This window comes from Fusarium proliferatum, assembly GCF_900067095.1.
Source record: "Fusarium proliferatum ET1 genome assembly, contig: FPRO_scaffold003, whole genome shotgun sequence".
Taxonomy (NCBI): domain Eukaryota; kingdom Fungi; phylum Ascomycota; class Sordariomycetes; order Hypocreales; family Nectriaceae; genus Fusarium; species Fusarium proliferatum.
In genome coordinates this window covers 1,337,976-1,357,296 of record NW_022194792.1, presented here as the reverse complement: position 1 = coordinate 1,357,296, position 19,321 = coordinate 1,337,976, and the positions used below count along the sequence as shown (strand labels likewise).

The window sequence follows — 19,321 nt, the reverse complement described above, 5'->3', positions numbered from 1 at the left end:
GAATGGCGATTGGCCCTCTTCACGCAGGAACAAATCCCAGTTCTTTGTGCCGTAATCTCGCATGTAAGAATCTGCAACATACAGTGTGCCGTCATGCAAGATTATAAGCGCACGTTGACAACATCAGATCATATGTGTGGATATTGCTAAGCGACCATCAGATCATGCTTGCGTTAATCAAAACCTTCCAATCCCCCTTGAGTGCCGTCTTGCCGGTAACCCAGAAATGCACAGTCGTGTATGCACATAAGACAGATGCAACCCAAGAAACTGTGGAGCGGGTTGTATCAGATATGGGCCGTCCCGCTTGTAAGCCGGGAATGTTGTTTGAGAGAGGGATGAGAGGATAAGGTTATATACACACCTTAGGCTACGATGCCTGGTTAATAAGGATACAACTTCAAAATAGCATTATAGAATATATTACTCATTCTCTATTAGAGGGGTAAGTATTAATACCTTATTTAAATAACTTTTATTATTCTATTAGTTATAAATTAATACTTAAATACTTATTTACTTATTATTACTTATATAATTATTTATTTATATTATAAATTTATTATAAAATTACTCTTTCAAAGAAAAATAACTTATTATAGTTTTTACTTATATTTCTAAATCTTAATAATATATTTAGTATAAGTGTTATATATAAAATCTCTAAATAAAGCTATATAAATCCTTAACTTATAAATATTATTAAGTGTTAAAATTAAATCTACTGAATCCATATCCTTTTAAAGAGGTAAAAGTTAATACCTTTATACTTATTCACGGTAAACCCCCCTTATCAGGGGGTTTGAGGCCTCTGATACTATAAGAGCTCGCAGCAGAACACTCAACCAACATCCAGTCAGTAGTAAGCCCACTGCCATCATATCATACATCATTGCATACCCATCATGTCCCAATACGCCGCCACAGCAAGGACCCTCTCCCGAGCCCCTCTCGCAGGAAAGGTCTTCTCCCCCGCCCTCCCAACTCTGGGCAGGGCAGCACCCCCATACCAATCCAAGTGGAAACGAACAGCACCTGTGCCGCTTTCGGGAGAGAACTTCCTCGATGTCCTGTTCAACCGGACACCTGTCATCAAGCAGGCTGGCTTCCTTCGTCGTGAGGAGTGCTTTGCTCATGAGAAGGCGTTGAGCCATAGAATTGCGCCATATAGGTATTACACTGGACCCCTTTTGCAGAGGGTTGGGTGTGCGCAGTTTGAGTACCAGGCGCAAGCTGCCGCTGACTTTGAGAATCGCAAGAATGGTTTGTGTGATCAAATTCTTTCTAGTATAAAAGATGATCTAACAGAATTCTTCGATAGAAAAGGAAGAGTACTTCAAGGTCGCACAGTCTCTGAGTGGGCTTCATCAAGAGGTTGCAGATCAGACAGGAGTCAATGCCTGGGAGAAAGTCATCGGAACTCTTCGGGCACTGCTACCCGAATATGAGATCGTTCGTGCATCAGAAGGGCCGGGCAAGACATACTTCTCAGGTAACTTCCGTGCCCTGAACGATTCTACTTGTCTTCACTGCGACTGGACACCGTATGATGCCGCTACTGAGGACTGGATCATCAATCAGGTAAGCCTCTTTGTCCTCCACACGCCCCGTTGATATCCCGAGGAATATCCTTATAACTAACCTCATTCTCAGGTCACTCATCAGGCTGTGTTCAACTTGTACATGGCGCCTGTAAAGGGTGGCAGGACTTGGGTTCATGACGTTGAGTGGAGCGAGGAGTGCCTCAACTTTAGAGACCCTGACACTTATGGCTATCGTGATGAGATCATTCATGGCCGGCAGAATGTCGTAGTCAAGCCGGAGGTTGGTGATCTATGGTTCTTCAACTCAAGGAACATGCATCAGGTTGAGAAAGTTGAGCCAGAGCCTTGCCCTGAACTCGGTCTGCCGTACAGACCACGACTATGTCTCAGCAGCTTCATTGGACTTCTACCTGAGCACAAGACTGGAGGCCGTCCTCGATTGATACTATGGTCATGAAGTCGCAACGTCTGGGAGGTAGTTGGGGGTGTAGATAGCATCGATACTGATCAATTATTAGACCGTTCTAAAGAACACAAAGAACCATTCTGACGCGGCAATAATATGCTTCTAAGTTGAAAATACCTGCCTACTAGTAGCCCTTTCGGTAACTCAAGAACGCATACTTCTACTCTTCTATGGCCTGATCCCTAATGGCATAGTACGCAGACCCAGGACTCACCTCGAACTTTTCAACTTCTTTCAATGCCTCCTTCAACTTAGCACGGATCAGTTTGTAATCCTCAAGCCCGACACTGATCCGGATGGTATGTTTCGGAAGACCGTACTTTTCGAGTTTTTCCTGCTCATTGTATGCTGACAGCTGGACAAAAGGAATCGCGATTGTGAAGTTGGTGCCGAAGCTCGGACCTTTGCAAACATCCAAATGGTCGTAAAAGTGCTCAGCAGTTCCCCGGTTGCGAAATACCAAACTGAAGACATTGCCATATCCTCCATTGAGTCGGCGGACCCCGTCGTAGTTGTCGAAGTCTGGGTCGTAATATGGATAGTTGACGCGAGCAATTGAATGGTGAGTGGTGAGAATATTCATGAGCAGCTTCATAGTATTTCTGTTGGCTCTCTGCACCCTTTCCACTAGGTTCTCTGAGTTTTGTCTGAGGACGGAAATGTCTTTGGGGAAACAAAACACCGTTTCATATCGACTTTTGATGGACTCGAGTAGCTTCCCATAGTGACGAGAATTTGGATTGATAATGACGCTATATCAGGGTATGTGTCAGCAGTCAATGCCATCAAGCCTAAACGTTTTGTATGGCATCACATACCTTCCTCCTGTCACGTTTGCTGCTCCACTGAACATTTTGGTCAAACTCGTCGTTATGATATCGACATATGGCAAGATGTCGACGTTGACAAAGTTGCCAACTGTTTCGTCGCAAACGACGACGAGATCATATTCTCTTGCTAAATCTCGGATTCTTTTGAGGTTGGGCGAAGTCAACTTGATGTTACTCGGTAGCTCACAGAAGACAGCATAAATCTGCTTCTCATTGCGGTACAACATTTGCTCAAGCTGATCCAAGTCCTCTCTCACGGCCCAGTCTGAAGGGTATGACCTCTGCCCATTGTCCCCGACGAAGATTGGTGATTGTCTCAGGGTAGATCCATCTAGAATAAGAACGGTCAACTGGAATCAAGTTTCGTGACAGAGACAGCGTAGCTCACCCGAAGGTGACAACGCATGTATCTGGATTGTTAATCGCGAGTGCTTCAGAAGCGTTGTAAATTGCGTTCATCCCGTTGGGAAAGATGAAGACGTCTTCGGGCATTACAGCCTTTTCCACTGGTCCCTCAGAGGTCGCCAAGCGAGCGATATAATGTTGCAGGCCTGCAAGATCCGATGCGCCACGGTAAATCCACTCTGCAGAGTATGGGTCATGGGAAGGCACCCTTGCAGCCGGTGTGTTGAACTGAGGCAGAGGGGAGGTTGAACTGAGTTCGTCAAAATGATTCAAGCAGTATTCGGCGTGTCGTGTGGTAATGCCAGTGCCTTCGTTTACCCAGATATCCATTACGTGTGCTCTGGACTTGGGGTCAACTAATAACGCCGAGAACGCAAGGTACATAGTTGTATTCTCTGAGTCCACTGGCTGTGGTGCTGGAGAGCGAAAACGGACGTGTTCGGCGGCCATGTTCTTGTGCCGTAATTGTGCGACGTAGTCGTCTACGTCATCAGAAGATGGAAAGGTATAGCAGTCCGGAAGGTCCACGGATGTTAACCGTTCTATGACAAGTTTGGCGAGCGATCGGACAGGGAGGCAGATGAAGAGCCTTTTGATACCTAGCGTCAGATGTGAACAAGATTCGTTAGGGGGGTCTCACCTTGGGTAGCTGTAGTCAATTGAGTCCCAACATCGTCCTGTCTGCGAGCGCAATATCTCTGACGTCCTGCCAGGTTGGGAGCGAAGAGCTAACTGCCTGGAAAATGTCAGCGCTGATGCTGAATTGGAGTCCAGGGCACTTACGTGAGGTGCTCCAGGTGGATAGATGTGCGGTTGATGCAAAGGGAGTGCTCGGAGGGAATCGGGGTAGACCCCGGTCGGACTCATCGTAAGTTGATAAATAGTGCCCTAAACTTATGATAACAAGCCTAAGTCTTTGCGGGGCTTAGGATACGTGGCCTAAGCTTATGATGAAAAGCCTAAATCTTTGCAAAGTTTAGGATCCTGGGCCTGAGGAGGAGATCAAGTCTGAATTCAAGTGCCTTGAGGTGATGAGAGGAATTCAGGTAGGAGCGACGCAAGGTTTGGGGGAAGTTGCTCTTTCTGAGAGGCTCCAGATAAAACCATTTCAAGGTAATCACAAGGAACAATTTTCAAAGGGAAAGTCCAACGTCTGACATGTAAGGGGAAGGTGACTGAAGTAAGAGGTTACGAGGCTCCTCCATCGATGGATGTAATACCATACGTACGTAAACTCGTAACACCAGCCTCAGTAATTACTGCAGGGTCTTGAAAGAAAAGAAAAAAAAGAGAAGGGGAAAAAAGAAGAAGAAGAAGAAGAAGGGGAAAAAAGGTTTCTTCATGAATTCTACTTGGGAATGCCCGCCCGTGTTACCTGTGTGACTATTAACAGAACCACTTCCAAGGAGAAAAGAACTTCTGATATTAGGCTAGTGCACTAAAATAAACTGATGCAGACGCTTACTATGATGAGACTGAATTTGTCCAAGCCTTTATGCCACCGGCGAAACAGTTCTTGAATTTCTCTTGCCTCTCGGTCCTATCACAGGATTTGAGAACAGGCACACTGCTCCTTTTCATGATTCATGGCCATCATAGAGGAAGAAAGTGAAAACTCACAGTCCGCCGCTGATTATGGTGGGTAATCCCTCGTTATTACTATGTAGACCTTTGACAATAATTTGCGCTACCACTCAGTGCTACAGTGAGCGATCAACAAACCGAATAACCTTTCGCCCAGTCCCACTCAGCTCAAACCCCAGAGCGTCATTGACAAATGTGACCTTGAATTTGTGCTCATTCGAATCATTGACATCAAGACAGGCCTTCAGCCGATCCAAAAGGGTCTGAAAGTGCGCTGTATCCCCCGAGCTCTGGCCGCTCAGCAGACGAATCTCCAACGAAATTTCTTGAGACGGTTGCATCTTGTCTAGTATCACCTGCCACAGGAGAACTCCCGACTGAGGGTCAGATAAGATTGTATTGAGCTTGTCGAACTGAAAGTCGCACCCATCCCACATGAAACTGAAGCGGTGGTCGCGGCCCTGCAGGCGAAGAATGCGGCAATGAGGCACATCATGTTTGGCAAGCCGACCAACAGATTTTTGTGGCAAAGGATGAAGGGAACCGATGTCGCCAGTGATGTAACGTATCACAGGGTGGCGCAGACGTGTCAGCGCCGTTTGTGCGATGACACCTGTTTCTCCGTCCGAGAGTACTTTAGGGATCTCGTCGCTCTCACTCTCCGCGGAAGATAGAGGGAGAACCTCAATGATTGTCATCCGCGTATCGATAACGAAATCATTATGGTTAGAGCAGGGGTCAAAATCAACGAGAAAGGGACTGCTAGCTCCATAAGGCCCAGCTTCTGCACTACCAAGTATGGAGTATATGGCGACCGGGGCAAGCACCTTATAGATTTGGACTCTCTGTATCAAAGAAAGCCCTTCTGACGTGTAGATCACTTTTCTGATCTTGATCTTATCTTTTATATCTGGAATGGTCGATATATGGTGAACAATTGATATGATCTGACTGCTGTCGCCAGCGAGGACATTGACGCTGAAGTCTTGCAAGATCTGTACCACAGTAGCAGGTGTACATTGGTGCCCAGCGGCGAGCACAGAAGCCCGGCATTTTCCAAAATCTCCAGTGTTAGATCAAGCGATCTAGGAGGACGTTAGCGGTGATGCTTCGTTGATGGCAACGCTTTTGCAAACCTGTATAAGCTGCCGCCATGATGAGTCGACAGGACCCAGTCCCCACGTTCAATGATGCCGGTCTTCTTGAGAAAATCGCCAAAGAGGGCCCTATGACGACGATTCTCAAGCGCATCTGTCGCAAAGAACAAAGGTTTTGATACACCTCCACCTCCGCCCGTAACGCTGGTGTAGACATTGTGGCGATACGTGTTCCTCGCGTCGGTGTCATTGATAAGCCGTTCAATTACGGTATATCTGATGCCATCAGATACTGCCTATGGAATGTGTGAAAAACTTACAAATCGGCTTTCCGAAGCAACGGCCATGACTTCAAGTCAGGCCGCTCGTACTTCGATGCTGCTTTCTCTCTTGCATCCTGAATGGTCTTATCGTCTGGTGGGTACTGAGTAGAGCAGTAGAATGGGTGTATTTGTGCAACAGCAAGGACGTCTGCCAATGAATATGTCGGGCTGGGGGACATCCTGAACTTCAGCAGCGAGCACAAACTGTTTGTGTCAAGGTAGTATCCGTAGTCGGTTCCCGGCCGAATTATAAGATTGCTTAACCATGAGAAACATTCGAGCCTCTTTTCACCTTGCATACTGTCAACAAGAAGTTTAGTACCATCGGCTAAAGTTGCCTCAGTGGCCCGTGTATCGTTGCCGTGGCTTGAGCTGTCAAATGTCTCGGAAGAGGCCCTGCCCGAGACAAGGCTGGGTCCGAATATCTTTAGTAGTTTACCCAGACATGGACCACGAAAACCACTAAATTACTGCATCTTGTGTTACTGTAACCTAGAAAATTGACGCAAAAGCAGTAATTCATGCAGGGAAATGATCGAATTTCCCAAGAGGCTGAAAGAGGCTCAATACGTAAAAGGTTATTAGTACTTCAACAAGCTATTTTTAGCTATTCGTCCCAAAGGCGAACTTGTCTGATGCAAATCTCGCGGATCGATTGGTACTCATAATTGGCTCCGTATCAAATTGTTCATAGCGGATAGAGATCCTTCGGATGACTTACATGATGCGGAGGCATTTTCTACAAATAGACATGCAGCAATCCATAGCCGAGAACCTGTTGTCTGTGAAAAACTATTTGTTTCAGTCCTGTTTGAACTATTGGTTCGTCTTGCCCTTCCCCGCTCTAAGTATCCCGATTGGAGATACTGAATGTTCGTGCATCCCATCTCACCCTCCGAAGGTGGCGCTCTGGATCCCTGATTTCATTCCGAGCATGCATCCATCGGCGGTTGTCCATCAAGATAATCGACCCCTTTGGCAGTTCAGAGGGCTTCAGATGCATTGTTGAAGACGCCTGTGCTTCGCGCCGCACCAATACTGCGCTCAGCTCTTCAAGTGCCTTTGCAGCCCGAGTAGTTAGTGGCTCAATAATATCGTGCCTGTAGCGAATAATTATTGAGTGTGGATCCGGGACGAGAATGCTGCCAGTAATAAATGATTTCTCAGGGTCTTTTATGAACTCCGGTGGGATTTGCATTCGAAACTCGGGCGCCATCAAGGCTTTTCGTGTTTCCGGTGATAGAAACCCAATGAGGCTGGCTACGTTCATCGCAGAGAGGGTGCCACCTCCATACCGATCATGTTGTAGAACCTGGAGCGCGAAGTATCGCGGCAGTGGATCCTCGTAGCTACAGTCGGTGTGCCATGAGAATTCACTCATAGTTTCAGAGCGAGCCTGATGAACTCCTGTAGCGGCGGCTGGTTTCGGCCGCACATCCCAGAACCAGCCTCTTGTCGCACTATGAGTAATCGGCAAGTGATGACCATGATGCTTGTGCATACTCAAGATAAGATCCCGAAGGTAGTCAGAAGATTCATCGGGAAAGCCCAGACAGATCTTGAGTAGACCGGAAGACTGAAGCTCTGCTGCAACTTCGTAAACATGTCCAGGATCACGCGCACAGGAGATATGTGGTGCATCAAGAACCCGAGGACTGCGCTTTAGTGTGCCATGGGAACGAATGAAATGGCAAGGATATGTCGGCACAAGGATGCCGAATCTTGTAAGACGCGAAAGTCTATGCGTCATGGCGGAAGACATAGCAGGATGTGTGATGGAACAAGATCTGGAGATAACAGAGCCGTTCGAGGAAATTCAGTCTATTATCGACGTTCGTCGAAGTACGTACCGGAATGACCTCTCGTAACTCTGGCTGGAGCTGACTATTCTACGGCCATCCCCATTTTGACACCAATGCAGTCCTCCCTGTGGCTTTATTGTCTCAAAAATAGCTACATCAATGGTTGCCATGATCTTGGACGTGACAGGACGAAGATAGAAACTAACTCCGTTTACATGATGACCCCTCCATAAGCATAAATAGTCTTAGGCGATGTCATCCAGCATCTGATGACTTAGACTCATATCGGTAAATTCACTCGTATACTATGCAAACTGAGCAACTTACACAGATCCCCATCGGGAAAGGTCATGGAGAAGTTCGGTCCATATCGCAACAGAGCTTCGACGTCGCACCCTTCTCTAGTGAAGAAGCTCGGTTCCAGGAAAAGCTGCTGAAGCTTTGCCCTGCAAATCTCTGGCACAAGGGTTCTTACACGGCAGGATGTCCGCGGCCTGTCCTAGTGGGCCGACATCACCAACAGCAGCTGAAAAATCTCCATGAAGCTTTGACAGCGGCCATCACGGATGTTGTGCAACGCTGGTGGAGTGACAGAGACGCAAAGTTTCCCGAGCGTATGCCGCTAGAGGCTAAAGAGGAGGAGCTTCTGCAAGTACGTCAATCCATCGTCTTTGAGACAGAAAGAGAAATGAGGTGGCAGCTGACATGACATACAGTGGATCGAGGGCCAAATCATCATCGGGAACCTGCCGCAGTTCTCGCAGTGTCGGGGATCATGGCGCCCAGACTTTCTCGTGGAGGACAACAGCGAGCGCGAAGAAAACTACTGCATTACGGAAATCAATGCGCGTTTCTCGTTTAACGGGTTCATGCATGAGGCTTATGGCCAGGCGGCAACCAACGAGAGCATAGAGAGCGCGGAGACGGAGCTCATCTCCGCGACTGACCCGGACACTGTAAGACAATACCCATGCACCTTTCGTTTATTTGTTTTGACACGAGTAGATACTGGAGGGGTTATTCAGCTTGTTTGATCCCGGATGTCCACTCCATCTTCTCAAAGGTGCCGAAAAAGGCATTGATATCCACATGTTTATCGATGCTGTCCAACATCGTTTCGGCGTAAAGCCACGGCTCATTACCCCCGCAGATCTCAGACTATTCCCGGATGCACGCAACAAAAGCGGGTTTCGGCTGTGCTGTGTCATACACGATCGCGATGGGCAAGTCCCCAACACCTGGAGATTTGTATCTACAAATGGTGAAATCTACGAAGAGATACATCAAGTTGGGCTGGAGTTACATCAGCGGGAACTCATGGCTCTTAAGCCGGAAATGCTACGTCAAATCAGCCTGCGGTGTTTTAATGACATGCGAACTATACTTCTCGTACATGACAAGCGGATGCTGGGCATTGTGAGACAGGAGATCCCGAAGCTAGTGGCGCGAGGAGTAGTCACCGCAGTTCAAGCTGAAGCCTTACGTCTCGGCATCGTGGAAACATTCCTTCCTGGTTCTCGCGAGCTGAAAGGTCTGCTGCAAGTGTGCCTCAATTCTCCCGACTTGAGACACGGCTACATCCTCAAGCTGATCCGCAGCGGCAAAGGTAATGGCATCATTTTCGGAGACGATGTCACGGCACCCGAATGGACATCCATTCTTCAAGCTCTCACATCACCTGGTGAGATTTCAGCGGAACTTTGCGTGGTACAGAGGCTCATCATTCCTCGTGAATATGATCTGGTGCTGCGTGCTTCAAAAGGAATTGTTCGATATCCTTTGGTGGGTACGTATCATGTTTCAAATGGGAAACTACTCGGTCTCGGGACCTGGCGAGCGAGCGGAGGCCGAATTGTTGCTGTATCATCCGGAGGGTCTTGGATTTGTTCAGTCATGAAAGGTGAGAGAGAGGCTCGAGGAAAATGACATTCAAGTAGTCTTTGCTTTCTATTGAACTTTGCTTGCCATTCCTTGCACATTCTGTTCACTGTCTCTCAGAGGCTGGTGACTATCTTCGACGAACTAGACAACATTGACTTCTTTGCCTGAAGACAACCATTTGACCTTATTCCCCAGACCTCCGGAAGTGAAGATCTCCTCCAAAGCCTTACCATCCTGCGTAAAGTGCGTCCACGACTCAAAATGCATGGGAACAAGGATATCGGCCTCCAGAACTTCCATCATTCTCACGGCATCCTCCCCTCCCATCGTGATCTTTAGGAATCCTGTAGGACTCTTGGGGCTTGGCAACATTGCCTGTCCAAGGTTTGTGAGTGCAACCACGACATGATATCTCTCACGAAGCTTCCTGAACTCATCCTCCATGAATACAGTGTCGCCAGTGAAGTAAACCACATTTGGGCGTCCATCTGGGCTCGTACCGAAGGACTTTTTGTGCAAGAGAAAGCCAGTGACTTGGCCGCCTGGGACATGGACGCAAGGCACACCAGTAATGCTCCATTCTTCGCCTCCAAGTCGGAACTTCAAGGTTTGCCACGGCTCGATAGCGCATGTGCCAGGATAGTCAGATAGGTTCTTTGCACCGTCGGGCGTAGTAATGACTCTGCGGCCGATGAGGAGTTGACGGCCTGTCTCATCCAGGTTGTCCACGTGATCTTCATGACTGAGCAAGACGCAGTCAATGATAGGAATTTGCCTGATTGGTATAGCGGGGCCTTCTTGCATGGTGAGGAAGAACTCTCCCGGTTTTAGCCCAATTGCTTGTGACCGGTCATGGCTCTGAGGAGCGTCGTCGAAGATGGGATCAGTGATGAACTTGACACCATCGATATCAACAATCGCAGTTGCTGTTGTAATGTGAGTGATGGTGACTTTGCTATTAAAATTCTCGGGAATCGTCATTTTGATAATACATTGAACGGTGGTAAAATGATTGCACCTTACAAATAATGGGGTTTGCTTGGTTCACCACGGCCGGCCCCATCTTGCAATAGCTTTAGATATACAACAGACAAGGCCCGATGCCGTTATCAATTTATCAGCCAGCTGATAAATTAAACCCCGAGGAAAGTAAGATTTCCTTGGCTGTGATACTGTAATCATTGGTAGGGTCGGGCATGTTGGTAATTTTTCCGTCTCGAACGTATGTAGCTTGGTGGCCTCCCTTGAAATAGTGGATCTGGGCCTCACTCTCAGCCCAAGCTTGAGATCTCCATGATTGAATCAATAGTTCATGTGCAACACAACCCTATGATGCGTTTCAATAATTAGAGAAAGCCTTCAATCAGAATTCGTGTATTAAATGAAAATATCAACAACTAAATCAGACTGCTTGAGTGCAGTAGCGCGATACCATCTTCACCGCTGACAGGACCACTCTCAACATCAGAAAATGCACTTATGTAAGAAACCCGAGCCTTTAAAACAGAATATCTGATTACTCTTCAGGCTTACGGCCCCAAACAACTCGCTGCTTATAGTAAGGATGATGCTTGCCCGAGTGAATCTCCCTCCGAGCATGCGCAAGGAACACATGAATTTCCGACTCCGTCCAACCGATTGTGTTAGCTACAAAAAGCACAAACCCTTCGGGATCAGCAAGGAACGCAAGCTTGCCGAACTGGCCGAGCTCTTTCAGCGCTGGATCTTTGGGCCAGCCGCCAATTGGAGTCTGTAGTGGAATGTTATCAGTCATTGTGCGCGACTTCATACATGGGTTGCGTACCTTGTACTCGAATTGCTGGATATCAACAAAGCCAGCAGCTTCCATGGCTTTCCGCTGCAGTTCTTCTTCATATATAGAAAAGCTCACACCTAACTTCTTGGCCCCCTCGATGAACAGCTTACCCCACTGGCCCAGCGCAGAGCTCTCCTTCACTGTGTCATCGTCGCTGGTGATAATACCCGAAGGTTCGAAACTCTCGACCCAACCACCTGGCTTGCAGGTTTTGTAGGCCTCACGGAAGAACTTGTACCAGTCAGGAATACTGCCGATGAGCCAGCGGATGTGGATGTAGTCAGCTGAGTCGGGCGCGAATGTCCACTCTTGGGTACAGTCTTCGATCTCACTGAAAACATGTCAATAGGAGCAATGAAGAGCCTGGAATTGGTTCAGGCGACTCACAATTGCAGATTCGGTGGCACCCAGGAGGGCTGGATTGGCGATACATCGGTGCCGATAACCTCAACGTTAGGATACTCATCGGCAAAATCTCTGCCGAAGGTCAGCGCGCGTCTCGAATTGCATTCTGGGGACCTACAAAGCCCAGATACCTAAATGGCATGTTAGCTAGCACACAGCATAATCGAGGTAGGTTTTACATACCGGTACCGGTTCCAATATCAAGTGCTTTCTTTTTAAATACGTTAGCATTTAATCATGTCTGAGAGACTATCCATTCGTCGCTCACTGTGATTTTCTCAGTGTCAAGGGGCGCGAGGTGCGTCTTTCCTCCAATACCCAGGGTCAGACAGTGGTGGCTAGTAGAAGTCAGTCGTCACAATGAATATAAATCGCGGCTCAACTCACTTGATGTCGAGTAGTTCGCTTTGTCTTTCATCGTTTGCAGCCCTATTTGAGTGAGCCTCGGATCACGAAGAATACACACCGAAGTACCTTACCAGTACTGCGAACTGCCAATTTCCCTATGATATGTCCTCCCATGGAGCTTGCGATATTCGAAAATACTAGAAGACACTGAATCTGTTGAGGACGCGAGACTTTCTTCGCTCAGCGAATGAGCATCATCGTCTACGTTGGCATTCTCCTCCTATAATCATGTCAGCATAATATGCATATAAGCGACCAACATGAAACCCGTAAGCCTGTTGATTTGTCGGCCGTATCTCACCTCGGCAAGCTGCTGCCAATGCGTAGGTTCCAGAATACCGGTATCTGCAACATTCACCTGCGCATGTTGAGGGGGGCTTTTTGAGGGGCTCTTTGAGGGACTTTTGCCAGTATTCTTGGCAGGACTCTTCTCGCTCTTCGGGCTTGTCGCAGCCGCTGGCGGTGTCGACATTCTGAGTCCTCGTATATTTGTCGCAAAGACCTTGTTCGTTGGGGTCCTTTTAGCTTTCGGGAGCTTATATAGCGCAAAGTCTATGTGGGAAAAAGAGAAAAACCGAAAAAACAATCTGGGAATTTTCGGTCGGGGGAAATAATGATAAGATAAATTGTTCTACTCCATATTTGGGGGGGTTCGGCGAATTACAGCGATGAGACTTGGTGGTAGACGAACGAATGAGATGCTTGGCCGAGAATTAGTTGATCAGCATGGGGAGACGTGTCAGTTCGTGCAGGGTTCGAGGTGGGGGGAGCATGCATCGTTTAATGGTACAAAATGTGCTAAAGAAATGATTAAATTATATCATATTTGAAGTCACTTTAATGATGACCGCGCCCAGCTAAATCTAACGTAAGCTCAAGATCCCCATGCCGATACTCTCATCTCAGCTTGTTTACAGGACCTCGGGATGCTTCTCATCGCGACGCTCACCTGAGCTACGATAACTAAGTCAACATGGATAACATAACACTAGCCCGATAGGGTATGGTATGAACTCCCTAAAAATGACCCTGGCCTGCCTGGGCAAGATTTGCCGATCGCAGTGAAGAGGAGTCAATGGCAGGTTGATACATCGATGATGCGCCTGCTTGCATCAAGACGACTACCAGTGCGCTGCGGCGTCAGCAGATACAATTTCTAGCTACAATGAAAGACCGTTTACTCATTGCTGACTACCAACGCTTGCTAAGAGTTCCTCCTCCCAGTCATCATCACGCGCATCCCATTCCGCAGGAGATCCTGTACCATCATCGCCATCAAACCAGTACCCCTCCCCAAGTCTCGCCTCGCATGCAATCCCCTTCTTCTCAAGAAACCTCATAAACCGACCTCCAGGCACATCTCCAATCGGCTCACCACGTTCCTTCGATCCAACAACAATTCCCTTCAGATAAACGCGCTTCAATGCAGAAAACTTTCTCTCCGTCAACGCTCTCTCGAGCATATTCATCAACCTCTTGCTACCGAGACCGTCTTGGTCACTCCGGAAGAATCCCTCTGCATCATCGACGGCACCGTCTCCATGCTCTATGCCAATTTGTTGCTCTACCGAAAGTGTCTCGAGCGTTTCACGCGAGGCTTGTAAAATATTCTCCCAGTCTTTGTGGGCGGAGACTTCGGCACTTGTTGACCAGAAATAGTTGACCATTCTTGCCGACAGGTTGCTCTGTGATGGCTGACAGAGATGTAAATGTCGCAGTCGTGGCAGTGTCAATGACGTCGCATCTTTGTGAAATGGTAAGAAGCCGGATAAGGGTCTAGGTATGACAGCCCATCCCCGGAGTCTACCATACGTGGGGTCCTCGGGTGGACTGTAGATATCTTCAGGAAAGCGTGGAAAATCGTCCTCCATAGTTGCTCTTGATTCTATCGGTTTGTCAAGTAGTCCGAGCTCCAGTCGCTCGACGGTGGAGCAGGACTCCAATATCCATTTGGCGACGGCCAGAGGTATAGAGCCATCGAGCTTTACATGACAGAGCTTCGTAAGGACAGTAGCAGATGGGCAGAAAGATCTATGTGCATCCTGGTCGAAATAAGAGGAGTCGTCATATATTTCAAGAGCCTTGACGTTGGTGAAATATGATAAGATTCGCCAAAAGTCTGTCTTTGACCGAACAACCGTGCAGATAGACTCAACTCGTGAACACAATTGTTTCAGTCGGTCTATGTCCTCAAGCAACAGATCCTGTAACATCTCGAAGAATTTTTCTGCTTTGCATTGTCCCGGGTATTCAGTGTCCCAGTGATAGAATCGGTGTGATGCAGATGCAATAGGCGAGGGCTTTCTCAAGTCACAAGCCTGGTGGAATGTATGGTGATGGAACTCGATGTTGGTCCATAAAAGGGGCTCAGCAAGCCTATTGAGTCTTTTACAAGCTCGTGATAGTTGGGCAAGTTCGTGAGCTGTGGCCTTGGTGATAATAATGCTGACAATCTCATCAGGTAGGGAATTCATTGTTGAAGGGCGTTGTGGGTGGGGTCTTAAAGCAACGAAAAATTATAAGGTAGGATGAAAGAAATTGGGCGAAATAGGATATTTATCAAGAATTTAGAGCATTTACGATAATAAAACAAGTCAAAGCTCAGGCGGTCAATGACTCAGACGGGGAGCTAAGAATTGTCGCTCTGGATTAATTAATTGAAGGACCTGAAGCCCCGCTAATCAAGGCTGAAGCTGGGGCAATGCAGCTTGTCAGACACGTACCCTAGAGTAGTGGTCTGCCACGAATTCCATAGAACACCTTTGAAAACGTTCCATTGTTTGCAAGGCTGGAAAGATTGGCCTGAGACCTTCAAGTTGAACCCAGAGCATTCACAATTCCATCACGCCCCGCTCTCTTGCTGCTGGCCTGAGTTCAACATGTCGTCCCCGCTACACAAAGTGGCCATCGTTGGCGTAAGTAATGATGGCCAGTGAAAGACCGAATGACAAACAGACATTATTAGGCTTCTGGTCGGATCGGCGCCTTCATCTTCAAAGCTTTGCACGATAGCAAGAAGTTCGATATCACCGTCATCAACAGATTCGGTTCCAAACCAGCCGAATATCCTGCCACGATAAAAGTTGTCCAAGTACACGATGAGTACCCACCACTCGAGATGGTACAGGTCTTTCGTGGCCATGATGCTGTGGTACTGGCTTTGGGTTTCGCAGCAGAGGAGCATCTCCCTGAGCTAGCTCGTGCTTCTGTGGAGGCCGGTGTGAAGAGATTGATCGCGTCGGGCTACGGCGCTGACACGACTAACCAAGACACTGTAAGAGTATTTCCTGTCGCAGCAGCGAAAGCTCGTATGGTTGAGCACCTCAAGTCTCTCGAGCAGCCGGGCTGGTCTTGGACTGAAGTTGCTTGCGGAGTTATCCTAGATTTGTGAGCTCATTCAATTCCCGGGGTGCAGTACTGCTGTTGATAACCTCATATAGTTCCATTCAAGTCGGCTTTTTTGGTATCGATCCTGGGGCCAAGACAGCTCAAATCCTAGATGACGGGAATGCCAAGTTTACCGCTACTACACGTGATGGTGTCGGTCAAGCTGTCGTCGGCATTCTCAACCACCCTGAAGAAACAGCGAATCGCATTGTCTATATCTCATCGTCAGAGATGTCTTTGAATGATCTCCTTGAGGCCGAGCAAAAGCTCGTTGGTAAGGAAGGATGGAAAATCACCTATGTTAAGACGGATGAAGAGATCGCCAAGGCACAGAAGATCGTTGCAACAGCCACTGAGACGATGCCGAGACTGATGGCTATCGGAAGACTGGGTCTTGCAGTTATTGTCCAGGAAAGATTTCAAGCGAATTTTGAGACAAGAGGCATCCTTGATAATGACTCGTTGGGAGTACCGCAGGAGAGTATCGAAGAGGTTGTTGCGCGAGTCAGGAACGGGCGTTAGAGATGCGTATTTTAGGAATACAGACACGAGAATGGGGTAGATACTGTCAGTTATTTCTCATGTTTGTCAATAACTATAGACAATTACATGCTCTGGTCCAACATGCGAGCATCGTACACCATTCGTTGCGGAGCTTGTGCAACAATGCTTCTCGATGCTAATATGTCGAAACAACCAACAGAAGTGGATAAACTTATCCCACCAGTAACTTCTGACCTGTGCAGGGCAAGCCTTGGCTAACGATATGATTTGCCAGCCATGTTTTTAAGATGAGGGGAATGCTCACGTGTGGAGAAGCGTCGCATCTAACTCGACCCATATCCGGCACTCAACTTGAACTGACGTATCCTCAGCCTGATATCTTGAGTACGATTACCTGCTAAATAATAGCAAGCAGGAGTTCAAACTGGTTCAAGTCGAAGTTACAGACAAATGCTAGCAGCAGCACGAGCAGAACTCGCGTCTGGTGATTCAGCCGCCGGCCCAAATGGTGCCTCCACAAAACCGCCCAAGAAGCGCGTCCGCAATTTCACAGCAGATGATCGGGCTGCACATCGCATCTTTGAGAAGAAACGCCGAGAGCTGTTTCGAGAGCGACTCAATGTGAGGTCATTCTATCAATCTGTACTAAGCCTTGTCTAACGTTTTGTTGTAGGACTTGGCAAAAGAACTGCCTGCGCTAGCTGGGAAGAACCCCGCCAGGCTGTCAAAGCACGACGTGATTGAAGAGAGTATAAAACGGCATCAGTTTGAGCGTGGCGCGTGCCTGGATGTGATACAAGCTTATAGATCCATGGTTCAGGAGCGAAATGAGTTGCTGGCTGAGGTGAACACCTGGCGAGCTACGGCTGCGATGCCTAAACTTCATGCGACGAGCAACGGGATGAACCTTGATGAGATGGGGAAGCTGGAGACCAGAGTTCGAGGTCAACAGTCAGAAGGCCTTCGCGCAGATGTCCAGGAATTAGCCCCAGTGGACACGAGCTATACTATCGTCAACGATCTGACTTCCCAGCCTTCTTTTTCTCCTCCGACCAATTCCATTCATCCAGCAGCAGTACCCCACCCAGCCTTACTAGGCAACGGAGAAAGCAATCTACTTCAAAGCTCGTCATTCGAGGCCGCTGACCCGATATCTGATCCGAATGACCTTCTGAACGCGACCATGGCACTGATGGAAACGCAACATTTGCCAAATCAAGCCATGATGATGCCGCTGAAGCACATGGCGGAGCCCAACGTGGATGCAATTGCAGAATCGCAACTGGAGAATGGCAGGCCAATCTCCAACATGCACGAGTTCCTTGCGGACCCTACAAGCGATCAGGTATCTCTCACGGGCTGGGGTACCGACTTTCCTCTTTCAGCGATGGATTTTGGGCCAGATACAACACTTCAACAATATTGTTTCTAGTACTCTTGAGAAACTTGCTCTGGTGGTCAATTTCGGGCGATATCGAGATTTATCTACACTGTAGCCAGCATGGCTTCAACCTTGGCCTTGCTTCGCTCTTCACCACCAATAAACAGTGTCAGCGCATCAGCCAAGCGAGTCTTGGTCGCTTTATCAGCCTCATTCGCCTTATCAATCTCAGCACCACCGTTCGCCAGATAATCGACATCAGTGCTGGCTAGTTTTCCATCCCAGTCTGGTCCAGCCAAGGGATCGATAGAGAGGAGCTTTTTGAGACGCTCCGGCAATGGATTGGCGTTCTTATATGCATGGACAGGTTTGGGTAGACCTTCTCCGGGTTGCTTGGAAGCGTCATATGGAAGCTTAGAGAGCTTCTCGAGGACGGTATGGGAGATGGTGGCTGAGTGGCATCCCATTTCACCAGCGGCCATGGCCTCTTGAGGCGTGATAAAGCTCGGGATCTGTCAGAAGCAAACTGGAAATGGTGATGTCTTTCTTACCTGGCGTTCTTCACAAGGGGTTGTTCCTTTCCAGTTTCTTTGTAAAGCCGTTTGTATGTCTCAAGAATCTGGACGACACGTGGAGAATTGGGATGCTCCAGCGCAGGGTCAGCAACGTCTGGCCAAAGGGATAGCTCATCATGCGCCCGCGTTTCTGTAGTTTTGTGTTAATTTTACACTCGTACTGCTTCTTCCTTAACGTACCGTTGTAATAAGGACTGATGTACAGCATACCAGCCTGGCTGCAAGCTATAGCCTGCGCAAGACTGAAAAGTGCCGTGCCAAGTGTTGGAATGCCCTCGGCGGAGAGAATCTTTGCGGCGTTGAGCGCAGGACCAGTGGAAGGGATCTTGATGCAGAATCGCTCTCGCGAGATGCCGGCTCTGGCGAATTCCTTATCGTAAAGGCGTGCATGATCAAGAGTAGCTTGTGTGTCATAAGCCTTGGAGGGAAGTGTTTGCAGAAGAACACGTCCTTGGATGGAATCGATGTTCTTCTTGCACATGAGAACAGCCTGTGAGCTAGTGAGCAGGTTTTACATCAATACTGTTGAGCTGCATCAATTACCATGCGCGTGTAGATGGCGAGCCAGCCTTGGTCTTTGAGCTCCTTTGTAGTTTGCTCGAACAATTCCTTGTTTGAGTCGTCGCCGAGTTGAATGTCAACCCAGAGTTGATTGCTGGTCTGATCGTGGAACTTGAAGGGCATGGCTTTGATCCATTCTGGAGCCATCCAGTCGACATCCACGTTGACTAATCTAATCAGTATTACCTCGTCAAGGCCTTTTTTCCAGATGAAACTTACGCTGCTCCCCAAGCTTGTCAAGCCATGATTGAGTTTCGGTGCTTCCCATAATGGATAATGTTTGTAAAATGCTCTGCTTGGTAGATTTGAAGGATGCTCGTTTTCGATCTTCTTGGTGTAGCATAGAAGGCGG

General features: G+C 48.0%; 11 protein-coding genes across 11 annotated transcripts; 4 read left to right on the top strand and 7 right to left on the bottom strand.

The window, feature by feature from the left end:
• Positions 1 to 905: 905 nt before the first annotated feature.
• On the top strand, positions 906 to 2,001 carry FPRO_06642 (uncharacterized protein; the record flags this gene model as incomplete). The annotated part of the gene is made up of 3 exons (XM_031228422.1): positions 906 to 1,263; positions 1,322 to 1,581; positions 1,654 to 2,001. The coding sequence occupies 3 exons, from the start codon at positions 906 to 908 to the stop codon at positions 1,999 to 2,001; spliced, it is 966 nt and encodes a 321-aa protein (XP_031078760.1).
• A 169-nt stretch (positions 2,002 to 2,170) lies between these two features.
• On the bottom strand, positions 2,171 to 4,112 carry FPRO_06643 (related to cystathionine beta-lyases/cystathionine gamma-synthases; the record flags this gene model as incomplete). Its single annotated transcript, XM_031228421.1, has 5 exons — positions 2,171 to 2,762; positions 2,829 to 3,155; positions 3,229 to 3,844; positions 3,886 to 3,973; positions 4,029 to 4,112. The coding sequence occupies 5 exons, from the start codon at positions 4,110 to 4,112 to the stop codon at positions 2,171 to 2,173; spliced, it is 1,707 nt and encodes a 568-aa protein (XP_031078759.1).
• An 833-nt stretch (positions 4,113 to 4,945) lies between these two features.
• Positions 4,946 to 6,428, bottom strand: FPRO_06644 (uncharacterized protein; the record flags this gene model as incomplete). Its single annotated transcript, XM_031228420.1, has 3 exons — positions 4,946 to 5,618; positions 5,966 to 6,202; positions 6,247 to 6,428. 3 exons carry the CDS (start codon positions 6,426 to 6,428, stop codon positions 4,946 to 4,948), a joined length of 1,092 nt encoding a protein of 363 aa, XP_031078758.1.
• Positions 6,429 to 7,093: 665 nt separating this feature from the next.
• On the bottom strand, positions 7,094 to 7,999 carry FPRO_06645 (uncharacterized protein; the record flags this gene model as incomplete). Its single annotated transcript, XM_031228419.1, has 1 exon — positions 7,094 to 7,999. One exon carries the CDS (start codon positions 7,997 to 7,999, stop codon positions 7,094 to 7,096), a length of 906 nt encoding a protein of 301 aa, XP_031078757.1.
• Positions 8,000 to 8,358: 359 nt separating this feature from the next.
• Positions 8,359 to 9,977, top strand: FPRO_06646 (uncharacterized protein; the record flags this gene model as incomplete). Its single annotated transcript, XM_031228418.1, has 3 exons — positions 8,359 to 8,703; positions 8,768 to 9,007; positions 9,057 to 9,977. The coding sequence occupies 3 exons, from the start codon at positions 8,359 to 8,361 to the stop codon at positions 9,975 to 9,977; spliced, it is 1,506 nt and encodes a 501-aa protein (XP_031078756.1).
• Positions 9,978 to 10,073: 96 nt separating this feature from the next.
• Positions 10,074 to 10,913, bottom strand: FPRO_06647 (uncharacterized protein; the record flags this gene model as incomplete). The annotated part of the gene is made up of 1 exon (XM_031228416.1): positions 10,074 to 10,913. The coding sequence occupies one exon, from the start codon at positions 10,911 to 10,913 to the stop codon at positions 10,074 to 10,076; it is 840 nt and encodes a 279-aa protein (XP_031078755.1).
• A 535-nt stretch (positions 10,914 to 11,448) lies between these two features.
• Positions 11,449 to 13,033, bottom strand: FPRO_06648 (uncharacterized protein; the record flags this gene model as incomplete). The annotated part of the gene is made up of 9 exons (XM_031228415.1): positions 11,449 to 11,682; positions 11,737 to 12,079; positions 12,136 to 12,225; positions 12,272 to 12,284; positions 12,337 to 12,364; positions 12,422 to 12,491; positions 12,541 to 12,582; positions 12,633 to 12,781; positions 12,863 to 13,033. 9 exons carry the CDS (start codon positions 13,031 to 13,033, stop codon positions 11,449 to 11,451), a joined length of 1,140 nt encoding a protein of 379 aa, XP_031078754.1.
• A 709-nt stretch (positions 13,034 to 13,742) lies between these two features.
• On the bottom strand, positions 13,743 to 15,035 carry FPRO_06649 (uncharacterized protein; the record flags this gene model as incomplete). The annotated part of the gene is made up of 1 exon (XM_031228414.1): positions 13,743 to 15,035. The coding sequence occupies one exon, from the start codon at positions 15,033 to 15,035 to the stop codon at positions 13,743 to 13,745; it is 1,293 nt and encodes a 430-aa protein (XP_031078753.1).
• Positions 15,036 to 15,440: 405 nt separating this feature from the next.
• FPRO_06650 (uncharacterized protein) lies at positions 15,441 to 16,470 on the top strand (the record flags this gene model as incomplete). The annotated part of the gene is made up of 3 exons (XM_031228413.1): positions 15,441 to 15,476; positions 15,527 to 15,948; positions 16,002 to 16,470. 3 exons carry the CDS (start codon positions 15,441 to 15,443, stop codon positions 16,468 to 16,470), a joined length of 927 nt encoding a protein of 308 aa, XP_031078752.1.
• A 432-nt stretch (positions 16,471 to 16,902) lies between these two features.
• FPRO_06651 (uncharacterized protein) lies at positions 16,903 to 17,884 on the top strand (the record flags this gene model as incomplete). Its single annotated transcript, XM_031228412.1, has 2 exons — positions 16,903 to 17,073; positions 17,126 to 17,884. The coding sequence occupies 2 exons, from the start codon at positions 16,903 to 16,905 to the stop codon at positions 17,882 to 17,884; spliced, it is 930 nt and encodes a 309-aa protein (XP_031078751.1).
• A 53-nt stretch (positions 17,885 to 17,937) lies between these two features.
• On the bottom strand, positions 17,938 to 19,237 carry FPRO_06652 (uncharacterized protein; the record flags this gene model as incomplete). The annotated part of the gene is made up of 5 exons (XM_031228411.1): positions 17,938 to 18,337; positions 18,385 to 18,538; positions 18,589 to 18,898; positions 18,952 to 19,136; positions 19,189 to 19,237. 5 exons carry the CDS (start codon positions 19,235 to 19,237, stop codon positions 17,938 to 17,940), a joined length of 1,098 nt encoding a protein of 365 aa, XP_031078750.1.
• Between the last annotated feature and the right edge of the window lie 84 nt (positions 19,238 to 19,321).